At 32.6% G+C, this 14,509-nt stretch overlaps 1 protein-coding gene across 3 annotated transcripts; it reads right to left on the reverse strand.

The window, feature by feature from the left end:
• Positions 1-3,006: 3,006 nt before the first annotated feature.
• On the reverse strand, positions 3,007-14,440 carry LOC138304710 (adipocyte plasma membrane-associated protein-like). 3 transcript variants are annotated; one of them, XM_069244944.1, is made up of 10 exons: positions 14,105-14,440; positions 12,041-12,499; positions 11,112-11,204; positions 10,675-10,796; positions 9,233-9,331; positions 8,820-8,969; positions 7,992-8,104; positions 7,201-7,361; positions 6,186-6,387; positions 3,007-4,956 (listed from the first exon to the last, which is right to left on the reverse strand). In XM_069244944.1, exons 2-10 carry the CDS (start codon positions 12,082-12,084, stop codon positions 4,744-4,746), a joined length of 1,197 nt encoding a protein of 398 aa, XP_069101045.1. In that variant the 5' UTR covers positions 12,085-12,499; positions 14,105-14,440; the 3' UTR covers positions 3,007-4,743. The 3 variants fall into 3 exon arrangements, with proteins under 3 accessions (XP_069101045.1, XP_069101044.1, XP_069101043.1); XM_069244943.1 differs by lacking the exon at positions 14,105-14,440 and having other exon boundaries at positions 12,041-12,193; positions 12,324-13,923; XM_069244942.1 differs by lacking the exon at positions 14,105-14,440 and having other exon boundaries at positions 12,041-13,923.
• Between the last annotated feature and the right edge of the window lie 69 nt (positions 14,441-14,509).

Genomic DNA, 14,509 nt, shown 5'->3' on the forward strand with positions numbered 1-14,509 from the left:
ACAGAACAACTTATTTTAGGTTCATGTCCCTTTAATACCAGTCCTCTTAGCTATAATATTGACAGGAAGTTGTTACAAATAGCTTATTTGAACCCCGTGACTTTGACCCCGTGACTTTGAATAAAGGTCAATGCATTTGATTCAATTTTTGGACATACTTTAAAGCCCCATTCTTTGTATTAAATTTTACAGTTCTAATAATGTATAAGATCATCTGCACTAATGACAAGAAGTCAGTTCAAAGTATTTGGCTATTTTATTCATGTAACCTTTAGGTAAAGTTTATTCATTATTGTTAAATATCAAAATCAACACAAAGTCATATAATTGGTAAATATGTATGTAATAATGATACTAATAATCACTATTAGTATCCACATGCAAGGTATATCTTTCTCTTCATGATTTTTTTAAATGGCTGTTAAATAGTTGCACTTCTCCAGTAATATTTTGAAAAATATTAAACAATGACTTAATATATCAATCTTAATATTGAATCATGATTCATCAGATGTAAACGGAATAAATTAATAAAATAAACTACCTTTTTTCATTTCATTTTAAGAAACTATTATTTACATTTTACTGACTATCGTTAAAATACAAATCATAAATATCTTTCATCTAGTTGAATTGATGGAAAAAATAATATTATTTCATGTAAGCCAACATTGTGTTTTATATTTCATTTTATTCCATATTTTCTTCTATTTTTTATGTCCAAGAGATAAATACATATACGCTCGTATCTATTCTGTTTTACATTGATTTATTGTACTCTATTTAACTTTTTTATTGGCCATTTGTATTTTAAAGTTACCTCCCTTACAATACTGCATGCGTTTCACGGTGATGTTTTTCTTGCTTTCTTGCAGAGCGCTCGATTTTTCTTGATAAGAAATATAAATCACTGATTAATTATCACTCATTGTAATGAAAATTTTTATCAATAAAACATGTATCTGCTTGACCAAGAACGTAGTTACAAATCCTTGGCTTGACTCGGTACACTGTCAAAAGATCGTGGCCATTTCCTCTCAAAATTCGTTCTTTAAGGCCTATGGAAGCTATGATATCTATTTACAATAAGCTAGGTGACTATAGTGTATCACATTAAATCATATAAATGATTTGGTTTTGTAATCGCAAGGATACATACTGCGGAAGTTAGGATTGTGTTTACTTCATCTCGCACTTCAGCTGAAGAAATATAAACAACCTGATAGAACAGTTACCGTAATGTAAGCTACCGTGATGTAAACGTTGACTATAACTGTTACAACATAACTGTAGATATTTAATTTTGGAAAAAATATTGCAGTTTTTCCTCAGTCATGGTTGCAGAAACTGTCGCCGCGCATGCGTCAAGTAGAATGAATACCGGCGATATAAAAACACATTTAGGGTACTGATGAAGTGAATCGGATTGCTTTTGCTAATAATCAAGTTTATTATTTACAATCAGATTCAAATTTTATAAGCAAATAGACTACAATACTAGATCTAGCACTACGCTTGTACTAGACACTGGCCGGTTCACTGTTATAAGTCAGAAGTCAAATATTTATATAATACCGTATTTCCCGGAGAATAAGTTGCGACTTTCCCCCCTTAAAATCGGGATCGCTACCTATACACCAGTGAGACTTATCTGTGGACGAAAACCAAAATCTGACGATGTTTTTGAATTATTTCTACGTCATGATCCACACGTGAAAATCGTAAGTTTTACTCGCCGCTTTAGTAAAGTTATACATCATAAAAAAAATCGCCGTAAAAGTGTTTAAAAGATATAATATGTAATGAAAATATAATAAAGATGACAATAATTACGTACCAAATGCATGTTCAATCGTACAATTGTTTAATTCACGGAAAATCGGCCAACTGAAGCGTGGTTGTTTACTATCACAACACAATGGCGGACTGAACTCGCTATCGATTTTCTGTGGGTTTGTTATCGAGATAATAATATTTAAACGTCAAAAATGATCAAATATCAAATTAAAGGTTTAATATATTATTTAAATATTATGTTTGGACAAGAAATGTTCGCAGACACCAAGAAAATGGTCTTCTGAATGACTGCTAACTTGCACACGTCTTACACAGTTATATGTCAACAGGTGTATTTCCCGGAATCCTGTCGTCGTGATTTCAATGAAATAATCAGCAATCAAGTTATACATGTAAATAACATGTAATATAGAACATAATATCAATTTTATAAGCATCCCACTGTCGTAAAAAACATCTTTTAATCGATCTCTGCAGCGTCAAACCCCACGAGGTCATATCCGGAAGTTTACAAAAATAAAAGCTTGGGTATTGCATTATGGATCAGCTTACACTCTAAACAAAGTCGATAATACAGTAACTCTTTACACAAAGACATATTTTATACACATGATATATCAAAATAAAGATATAACACACTTCTATGCGAACTGAAGACAGTATCTTAAACCAGCGTATTGAAATGTTAGCGAGAGTAAGCATGAATTCGAACTTGCAAATGTATTACACATGTGTCTTTCCCGGAATTCCTTCCCCGTGATTTTAATGAAATACTCCAATCAACTTTATAAACGGAAATAACGTGTAATATTAAATATAATATCGACAATATAGACATCACACAGTCGTATAAAAATCATTTAATCGATCCCTGCAGTGACAAACACCACGAGGTCATATCCCCGAAGTTTGCAAAAATAAGGCTACGGTAATGCATAATGCGATAGGCCTACGCCTTCACTCTAAACGAAGTCAAATTTAGGTTACGATGCTAATCTTGATAATACATTAAACTATTACACAACCATATGTTTGATACACAAACTATATCAAAATAGTGATACAATACAATCCTATTCATAATGAAGACTGTATTTTAACCGGCTTACTGACATACGAACGAGAGTAAGCGTGGATTCGTACGGCCGCCTTGTTTGTTTACACACAAGTAGGCTTACGTAATGGCAGAGTAAACAACAAACAGCAACATGATCAAATCCATTTTTACTCAAGATATTCACATCATTGTGAATGTTATTTGTTATTTATTTCTATTAAATTTACAGACAGTTTTAGTTAGTCTAATCAATCGATAATCATTACCGTATACGTACTTCATCAGAGATCCGTCAGAGATCGATCATACAAATGTATGTACTCAAACGTGGGTAACATGAATATTGGGGAAAAATAAATTGATGATCCTGTTGATACATAAAACTAGATAAACCAAATCAAAAAAGTATGTGTAGCAAATGTGAAGCATGCGAGAACAGGCAATCCCTGACAGTTCTTGACCTCTGTGCAATACACAACGTTACAATACACAGTGTAAAAGTTATCTCCCGTAGTTACGGAGATTGCCGATAGGATTACCAAGGTATAGTGTTCCGGTTATATTGAGAAACCTGAGTGATTTTATAATGGAAGGTGTATACACACCTCCATAAAAATCAAAGTCATGAAGATCAATGTATCTGTTTATTACATCAAAGAAAATAGGATAAAATGTTCTTCAAAGTAATTACTTGATTTTTATTTTGATGTCAATTTGTAATTAAGACAATTATTCGCCGGGCACTTACAAACATGTAAGATTTTATACATGAATGAAAAATGATACTCAAGCAATAAAGACAAGGAAAGTTGGCAGGATTTTTCCCTGACGCAGGTTTTCTACGTCTTTGATGCAAAATAACAAACTCCTAAAATAATGTTATGGAAGTCCCTGGGACTCAATGTTTAAGGTATCTATAAAATGAAAAGTTACATGTACATGCAAGTCAAAAGAACTACATGCAACAATTAGCATTTTAATATTTTTTTTCAAAATGACTTATACATAATGTTCAGTAATTTTAGCAAAATGCACTCCAATATTTTAGCATGAGATTCTCAAATTTGAAACCTAAGAGTCTCAGGGACTCTCGAAGTCAAAACTAGAGAAAAACACCTGAATTGAAGATCATCATTAGACTAACTGTGTGTTCCATTTGCAGATTCGTACCAGTTGTACTAAATTGATACAACACCGCCAAATGAAATGCATTTAGATTTTTCCATGATGGCGGCACCCATATGAAAGATACACTTCGAATATTAAAGCTAAGTATTTTTGGTGTTAACAATAAAATGGTAAAAATAATACCTTAATAGTTTCTGCATACATTGAATAAATAATCTATGTAATTTCATCAGATATAAATATGCTCTTTTTTGTTTTCAACAAAGAAAACTTTTCAATGACAAGTGAAAAATATTGATGAAAATATCAATGAAGATTCACTTCACCATTTATCCTGGAATATCCTGCCAATGAAGATATCCTTCCACTGTTTATGTAATGTAAGTCGATATTCTTAATTATCCTTTCATTGAAAGCACATTCCTTGAATACACCAAACATCTGCTCTCTGTACAACAATACATATCCATGAAAGTCTGCTTTTTGGATATCTGAGATTGTATAGCATCCACCTTCTGTAGTCACTTCTCTGGATATCCCAGATATCTTTTCTATAGAGTTTATTGGATATCTGAAATTGTATAACATCTGCCTTCTATAGTCACTTCTCTGGAATATCCTAGATATCTTTTCTACAGAGTTTATTGGATATCTGAGATTGTAAATCCTTCCCCAATCACTTCAATAGATATCCTGGATATCGTCCCTAAAGAATTTATTAAATATCTGAAATTGTTTAATATCCTTCCCATGTAGTCACTTCACTGGATATCCCGTATATCTATCTGCCCTATAAAAGTACTTTTAAAATGAGCGAGATAAATGTATCCCATATGTTCGTAGGCTTCACCGACCGCTGTGGTTACCTCCCCTGTAGGATCGTGGAGACTCGTACAGACTTTCCCGTCTGGAGTAAGTTCTAGAACTATAGCGTGTCTCGGTACGAAAATATCAAACAGGAACAGTGGCGTCACCTGGAGGGAGAAAGATATTGATGTCAACAAGATGTGCATATTGAATAAAGAATTTTATGCAAGATTAATTTTCACAGAAACTATTGCGCCATCTTCTTTGGCATGTTGGTAAGGTTTGAAATTAATGACATCATCAACAATGAGAGTAGCAACTACAGTATAAAATAACCTTGTGGAGGCAATCAAAGAATAATATACTTTTTCAAAATTCAAATTAATCAACCTGAATATGCAGGATAATATGGAAAAAGGTACGTAGCTCAGGTATACCATATTCACGGTAATTTGCACCTCTCTCCTTCACTGGAGAAGGAGTTGAAGTTATATAACGCCCCATCTCATGAATTTAAAGATGTTTTACAACTGTGTGATGCTTAATATTGGTATTCAACACGTCTTTCATATGTGAATCATGGCGTAATAATGTCTCAACGAAAAGAAGTCATATGCATGTCAACTGTGACAGATTAATGTGCCATGAGTGCAGAAAGAGTTAAAGGGACAATTCATTCTACGAGAACATTAAAATTTGTATATGTATCGGAAAACCTTCAGTTCTAATGGAAATTAGATCTGTCGGTTTTACTGTGATATGTCAGAAAATCCCATGGTGGTGAAATGCGTGTGAAATGTTCAAACTTACTCGCTGTCCGCTGTTACACATTGTGGTCGAATATCTTGTATGCCGAACCCAGTCCCTTGCTCGTAGAGTAATGCTACTTTTGTCTAGAACAGCTCAAATCGCTCTGACAGAAGTGTTTTTACCTTATTAGGTGAATTGTCTTGCCTAAAAAATCATTATATCACCTCCACAGTGGTTATGTAGTTCATTTGTTTAACGTGCGTGACTTTGGCTCGGATATTGGTACAGCGTACATATTGTACTTGCTTAATCGTATTGATCAACGATTTGTAATTACAACGGTATCAATTAAAATACTAAACAATGACTTGGAATTTATCAATATCTTATGTTATATGTTTCATAAGAAATGTAGAACAATACATTTATGCCATATTTTGCTTCTTGGTGATGTAAAAGAATTAGCCTGAGTGAATTGTCCCTTTAATATATGGTTGACTTATTTTGTAATTTTTTTTTATACAACTTACACTTTTGTTCCCTAAAAAGCGCCCCCTATGTTTTATTATTTTAAGCACCCTGAGCACTAACTACGGCAATTAAAGTACTTAAAATAATGAAAAAATCCATTGTCTCAGCACATTACCTTGGCTATAAAGTTTTTGATTCCAGGATAAGGTCCAACTAGGTCTAGGAAAGGTCCAAGTTTACTGACACCTTCGTATCGGACAGCTCCCAAACCAACATAGAAGTTCCCACGACTGTTTATTTTTATATTGTCAGGATAACCAGGTAAATTATCAGCAAATATTTCTGTCTGTCCTGCTTTTGGTCCTTTGAGGTAATACCTGTAATAATTCATTTAAATATTTGTAGAAAGACAGTCTGCTTAGCTACTATCATATTCATCTTAGAGAGTAAACCAAAGGGAAGTAACTCTAATTGATCAGATTGAGATACTAAAATAATACCAATGTACAAAATTCAGTTGGTCTGCATTATGCCTAAAACCATGCTTTTTTATCATTCTTATTATGTTTTGTGCAATATACAAAAGTTCAGATGATAGTTTTAATACTGGAGGCTTTTTTTATTATTATATTTTATGTAATATCAACACATCAGAACAGCTATAGTCAGATTGTCTCAAAGCAATTAATTCACAACTTGTTATCCAATAGTTGTTGGACTTTTTCACAGAAACTAATACTATTCTCACTTACATGGGGATTACAACCAGTCAGAGATGCCATTTAGGCAAACAGTTTTTAGCCAGGAATTTTTATTTTACCCTACTCATTTATAGCAGAGCTAGTGAATAGGGACAAAGAAGAAAATATAGCTTATTCAAGAATCTAAAAAGATATGCTAATGTGAGGTCTCAAGGTACTGACCCTGAACCATTCAATTGGTCACTTACTGTAAATTTTGCCACCAAACTACTTTGTCTGATATTTAACTATTTTAATACTATATAAATACTTATTTCAGCACAATTTAATTTCACTGCAAATGTAAATTATGATTTATTAGCAGAAATATAAACAAGTGCTTTTGCAGTGCATATTTTTGTTTTTTACTGTTCTATTGTAGTTAACAATTATTTTCATTTTTGAATAGGTATATAATTGTTTTATTCCCTATGTTTCAAGAAACCATACTTGGTCAATCGACAGACACTCATTTCTGCTAGGACAAGAAAGGATTCATCTTGTGACAGGGCTAAGCCATTGGCTAGATGGAGATTTCCCAGCAGTTGTCTGGCAGTTCCTGTCTCAGGGTTGTACTCTATAAGTCTTCCTAAAGCATTTACCTCGATCACCTAAAATAGACATCTGTATATTCATCATCTACATTTATAGATAAACTTGCCCACTTTCTACTATGCATTACTATGCATCCACTTAAAAATGAATATGACTCCAATGTATGTAACAAATGCTTTGTCTGGCTGTCTGATCAAATGTTGAAACACTTTTAGACATAGTTAATATGTAACAGGAAAGTAGAAAATATTGCAACTAGATTGGTGCTCAAACTTGAGACCTCCGAACACTAGACAGATGCTCTACTGATTGAGTTATCTGGTCAATGATGATCCAAGTTCCACAACAATCCTCCTTTCACTATCAAAGTCGTCACTCTATACCATCATTGTGGATGTTTAGCTGCAATAGTATGACTCATTTGACAGGACAGGAGATAATGTAGTGGTCAGACTAGGACTCTAACCCAGAACCTCAGAACACTAGGCCAATGTTCTAGTGACTGAGCTGCCTGCAGGTCAGCAATGATTGGCCTAGTCCAGCCACACTACAAATAGACAACTGTGATGCTATCACACCATAAAACATTATTCCTAAAAATAACTTGCTTACACCTTAATTCTATATAAGTGAACATGGAAAAGTGAATGAAATTGAATTATTTTCATAGTTAAGTTTTTATTTACCTCGTATCTGTAGTGACGTCGACCCCACCTAGTGGTGGAATCTGTAAAGTATACAAGTCCAGACTCGACAATATCCAGACTATTGAGGAAGGAGAAAGGAACGCCGTCAATACCTAAAACAATCATGGATTTTCATCTTATATAGATACATGACGTACAAACAAGGCATCATACAAAGTGTTAAATGCAAAACGCTTTTTGCATTGATATAAAAAAAATAAATATTGCTAACATGTCTAGTGTTAAATCTGCATTAATGAACCAGCCAAGTTAAAATATGAATAAAATGTAAAAAAAGTTTTTGACAAAACTATAAACTTTTCTCAATTAAATTAAAGCTGTTTTTAAACAGTATGCAGGATGAGAATTATGTTCTTGTTATTTGAGTAAAGTGTTTATTATTTTTTTCTTCTATGTTATCAAACTTAATAGAAATTCAAATTCAAAGCTTCAAGAATGTGTGCAAATGAAAGTTCTGTTATAATAGTGTTAAGTCATGTCTTAACATTTTTTTTCCCTTTTCTTATTGAGCTATGAGACACTATCATGAAGAATTCAACCTACATGTATTCTGTATTAGCATATCATAGAGTTATCTGCCCTTGTGGGTAAGTATTGATTGTGATGTCAAGAGTTTGCAAGTGTAATGGCATACGTTTCTGAGAAAGCATCTTTATTATGCCCACAAAACAATGACATCACGAAGGATACCTACCCGCAAGGGAGCTAACTCTGTAAAATGCAAAGACAGAATATTCTACATAAAGATATGAAAAATTTATGATATCTTTTTGTTGAAAACATATAAATTGAATAGAAAAGAAGCACCTGTTTTACTGGACATCAACATTTCCATCTGACCAGTGGTGACATTGACCTTCAGGAGTCCAAAGTAAGCATCAAGGACAAGGAGGTCACCATTCTTGTTGAACTTTAACCCCTTAGGTCTGCCACAAACTGGCTCCAATTCAAAGGATCCTTGCAACAGATGAAAACAATTTAAAAAATATCAAAACAGTGTTAGATACGCATAAAACATTCAATATCAGTTTTGACTGGCAGCCACAACACTATGTCTTGATTAAAATCCCCTTGCTGTGTTCTTATTCTATCAGGGCAACCACCCTATTCCATTTAATTTCCATTTTGTGGATTATCTCCCCTTGTATCAAACTTAGCATAAGACTTTTCGCAATGATCAAATTAATAAAAAATGTTTTTCATGTATATGTAGATCTTACCACACCCAGGGACATCTTTTCCTGTCCTAGTAATTGTCCAGAGATGAGTTGAGTTGAAGGCTAATATCCTCCCATCCTGAGCTCCAGTGTACAAAACTCCTGTAGTCAATGAAAACGATAACTAAGCTGTGAAAAATTATCACATGCGATAGAGCTAATATGAAAATCCTTACATAGAATCCCAATTTATATTGATCTGATATCGTCTTAATTTTTGGTTACGAACTTCAAACATAATTTCCAACACTAGATTTCATTTTTTTTTCAATTAAATATTTCTTTGGTGATTGAAACACAAGATTACCTCCCTCTTGATTAAAATTTAAACTGATCACCAGAATATAACAATTCATGAAAATATTTCTCAGGTAAATTCTAATACCAAATTATCTAGTTTTAGTAATAATAATAGACAGACATGATTATCTCCTACTAGTTTTGACTTTAGACTGGCTTTCAGACATTTTTAAAGATGCACCACCGCCGACAGAGCATAAATGATATTCATCATTTGAACAATAATTGGTGTTTTATCGTGTATATATATGTCTAATTAACACAAAAAATAATATAAAATAATTTCTTTTGCCTTTGGTGCATGCGCAATCAGTACTTCATTCCATATAGGATATAGTGACACAGAATTTGTTCAGGATGCAATTAATTATTTTTCATATTTTAACTTAAAATAAAATTAGAAGCTCAAACTTTTCAATGGTGGTAATGGTGTAAAGTAAGTAACTTTTGTAAGTGAAGAAAAATACTAAATTGTCTGCTCCTGTTTTTGATAGTGAAAAAATACTATTTGTCAGCAGTGGAGCATCTTTGAGTATTGAAATTGTAAAGTGAAAGTACCTACAGCACACTAGATCATAATTTTTCATTAGAAATTTACCAATAGAGTAGATAATCTATTAACAGATTTTCTCCCTTTGAACCTAGAATATAAAGTTTTTCATAAAACTTAGAAATTCTTAGCTAAAATCTCATACTCTAGATTATCTTCCCTTAGTTTAAACTCAAACCATCTTGACTCTTTAATAGCTTTATATTTAGGATTTCTTTTTCTAAAATGATACCAACTGTTGATTATCTCCCCTTGAATTTAATGATAAATTGGCAATCAGAAGCCTTATTGATGATAATGTCTTTTCATGAATTATATACATAACATATTCTAGTTTGAAATCTTGAATTACAGATCAAGTTCATATTTTATTGTTATTTTCAATAATCTAAATATAGTGGCTAGCTCATACATGTGTATTATATACTATACACATTTATTTCTTTATGATAACATCATCTGTATATGATTACATGAAAAGTAATTGTCAAAACTGATGCATTACATGCATGAATTGATACCAATGCTTTTGGCTCAAGTTATAGTCAAGTTAAAAAAATGACAGTTTATTAAAGTTTCTATTTTTATATTTCACCATTTTTATCAGCAGTGATAGACTCTGGTCCCAGTATCTGTCCCTCAAATAATTTCTTGGCTTTCTGTAGCAGGGTGTTTCTCTGAAGGGCTCCTTCCAGGATTGGCAGTGGTTTAGGATAACTTAAAAAAAGCATCAACAAATTAGATACATCTTGTACATGCATGAATATTTCACAGTTCAATCTGTGCAAGGTTTCATGTGAGATTATTATTTCGGCCGAGAAACGGAACACATGTCATAATGATAAATTGTAATAAGAATATCTAAAAACCATTAATCCCATTTTCATGAAATGCAAAACTGCACCAATACTTTGGGAAGTTTGAGAAGCTAAAAAAGTACATATAGGATACCTGGCCATGATTGTCACAGATCAAGTGTTTGACATGTATTTGGTTTTACTATAATGATACTTAAGAAAATTGTATACTCACACATATGAGTTGGGTTGTATTGGTGAGGGTATCATGGAAATATAAATAACCATCAGTCCAAATAACGCAGAAAATATCCACACTGATGTCATCCTGTTTACAAGTAATGGCAACAATAGGTAAACATACAGGTAAAAAATGACATCTCATACAGGTGGTCATGAACCATATACAAAACAAATTTTACAGAAATGTATATCGGGTATATGAGCTTCAGTGTAAATAAACACACCTGTGTCACGTCATTTTAAATCATTCACCCTTAAAATTTCATAATGGACTGGTCTACTATTTGATTAAGAAGAGCTTAAATGTGTCTTCAGGGATGTATGAGTTAAAAAACACAGGTTTAGAGAAAATAAATTTGTATTACATTATCACCTTTCATACATAGTTTAAATAAAGCATAATGAAACAATTAAACTATACAGTGTATTGTAATTAATATAACTTATTTTTTTCTATTTCATTATTTGTCTAAATAATTGAGAAAAATAATTACATTATCACATTTCATAAATGGTTATTAAAGCATAATAAACAATTAAACTTATATTGTAATTAATATCATTTCTTTTTTCTAATTTAAATATGTGTCATATTAATCATAAAAACAAATAATTACCTTGACCACGACATGGTCATGCTGGAAGGCTGAGTCATGGTTAGCCCTGACCGATTTGACCATCATTTATATAAAGACTTTGTTTACACAACTATCATATAGCTGCCGTCAAATATCATTTCTTATCGCCCCAACATCTAAAAATACTTTTGCAAAGATTTAAGTACTAAGGCAACTCATTTCAAATGAATTCATTCTCCGACATTTCTAAAGTCGTTTGATAATGAAAGATATAGAAGTTTTTGATCATTCAGTTTTAAAGTTAATCTTCAGAGTTTAGACCAACCCAAACAAAACAACTGACCTTTTCTGCTGTAGGGTTGAGGACAGCTGCTTGAGGTAAAACATCTTGACCGGTCAGTGCCCCCTCCTCCCTTCTCAGTCTGTGTAACCAACCTGGACAAGGAATGTCCAGTCAGTGGTCAGTCTGTAAACCAGCCTAGTCCATCCCACAGACCTGTCAGATATAAACAGTGGTCAAGAAAATCAGAGGAAGCTACATTTTGTTTATATACAGTGGTCCGGTCATCATAAATTATAAATGACATATATAGAACATCTGGTAGCTCTTATGAAGCAAAATGTACCTTTCATAACATTCTTGTTTATACTTTACGCTCTAGTGGTTAAAGTTCCCCTATTGTGCCTCTGATTTTGGAGTTGTCTTCATTGTCTGGTTTGTAGGTTTCCCCTTGGGTGCCTCGTCTGCTCCCATATGAGTATAATCACCAGTCTGGGTCAACAGCTTCAAGGGTCACTTCAGCTAAACACAACTGACCACATGAGATTTAGACCAAAGGCCAAAAGCACAGGCACACTTAAAATACATGTATAGTAGAGGGTGTAAATATTTTTTTATATCATATAAGGCAAATTGTAATTCAGTCATTTTTGCCAAATACATTTGAAGAGGGAGAGGGAAAACAACACAACCAATTTTTTTATGTAACCAGAGATTGAAATGTATAGGCCTACTATATCAATCTCTGATAACAAACTTAAGTTGTTTAATAAAAATCTTAGGTACGTTTAAGTTAAAAGTCAGTTAGTTTATGATTATTCATTGAATTATGATTTTTGAATACCGCTTATAGGTTTTTTGATGGATCCTACAGTTTATGTTCATGATAAAATATCATTTAGTTTATAGATTGATGAATGAAAATATCATAAAAAAATAATAAAAAGTTATCATACATTTATGTAAGATCAAATATAGACATAGAATCATACTGATTAAGATTAAGTTGACCGTCATGTATATTTCTGTTCTGGTTACACCACAGGCGTTTGACTCTATAGACATTTTCTCTGTATATATATGCAATATTGTGTCAACACGACACACAACACAATACTACATATATATATATAGAGAGAAAATGTCTATAGAGCCAAATGCCTGTGGTTATACTTTTAGTATTCTGATATACAGCTCCTGTATCCTTTTTACCAGCTAAGCACATTATAAATCAAAAGCATCCCATTTTTGCATATGTACTTTGTCACATGACCCCCAGCAGTGACTTAAAAGTCCCACTACCTTTTCCTTTCAATTTTTAAAAAGGGAATGTAAAACAAGATTGATAATTTTGAAGAGTCGTAAAAGTATTTAACTTTCCGTCAATACTACACTCATCATCATTGTCTGAAAACTTTAATTGAAATATATAAAATGTTAATTTTCATAATGTGGGTCTTCATCTGTTTCCCAAACCCCCCGTCGTCCTAAATATCGTGGGGTAGTCGGCATGAATATCACTGCACCAGAAACAGCGAATTGAGCCTCCACAGTTATCATATATTATACAGGAAATTTTGCATGTGCTTGGTATTTATTACCATGAACCTAATCTTTTGCCATCCATATTTGTATTTTCTGTTGTTAAAGTTTTTAAGTAATCTTTAAATTTTGCTTGGAAAGGTAGTGGGCCTTTATAAGACCAAAAAAAATGTGTGTTTCAGGTAAATTCCCGACCGACCTACCCTATTTTTTCAGTCATGTAACCTGAAACATGCATATAATTTTTTTTGGCCTAACCATGATATTAGAGATTAAAATATAATTATTGTTTTAGTATATAGAAACTGACATGTAGTGGACTACATGCATCCACATATCTTATGTGTTATAACCTTAGCACAGGGACCTGGCACAATTTTTTTTAACCAATAGTACATGTATATATTATAGTATCAAGTAATATATATATATGTATACTGTTAGTTTAAAAAAGTCGTGCCAGGTCCCTGTGAATCTTAGAGATGATATTACAACAATGGTTAACTCACAAAAAAAATCTTTTCAAATATCAGAAGCAATAATAATTTAGACAATTAGGTATGTATAACAATTAAATCAAAATACCTCCAATGAAACACTATTTTCTCTATCAAAGAAAAAATGGAATTTTAGGCCTTATGTATGCCTTGCTTAGCTAGGTAATAGAATGAGTAAAGTTATTGTAGCCTGTACAGAGCATAAATATTGTCTCTCCAGAGTTATCGTTCATTAATTTAAGTAAATTCTCTTCATCCATGAATATGTGGTCTTTAACAAAGTGTTGTAAGATAGAGAGAAATTTCCCAAACGTAAAGATTGTCTTAACACGCCGTGGAAAAGGGTTTAGGGAATCCTGTAATCATATAATATAGGTAATCTTTTTAGTTAAAATCTCCCGCCATTTTTCTTTTCTTCCGCTTCGAGAACGTGACTGCTATCAGATAAGATAGAATGTTCGATTAATTATTAAAATATTGTATATGCATGGCT

The sequence above is a fragment of the Argopecten irradians genome, chromosome 12, assembly GCF_041381155.1.
Source record: "Argopecten irradians isolate NY chromosome 12, Ai_NY, whole genome shotgun sequence".
NCBI classification, from domain to species: domain Eukaryota; kingdom Metazoa; phylum Mollusca; class Bivalvia; order Pectinida; family Pectinidae; genus Argopecten; species Argopecten irradians.

What these genes read in the sequence shown, in the direction of transcription:
- LOC138304710 (XM_069244944.1), bottom strand. Translation starts at nt 12,084, where the DNA reads ATGTTTTACCTCAAGCAGCTGTCCTCAACCCTACAGCAGAAAAG. An exon ending in TATCACTGCTGATAAAAATG is followed by an intron (nt 9,332 to 10,674) that starts GTGAAATATAAA and finishes CATTGACTACAG; the next exon opens with GAGTTTTGTACACTGGAGCT. An exon ending in AGTGTCTGTCGATTGACCAA is followed by an intron (nt 6,388 to 7,200) that starts GTATGGTTTCTT and finishes GAATTATTACAG; the next exon opens with GTATTACCTCAAAGGACCAA.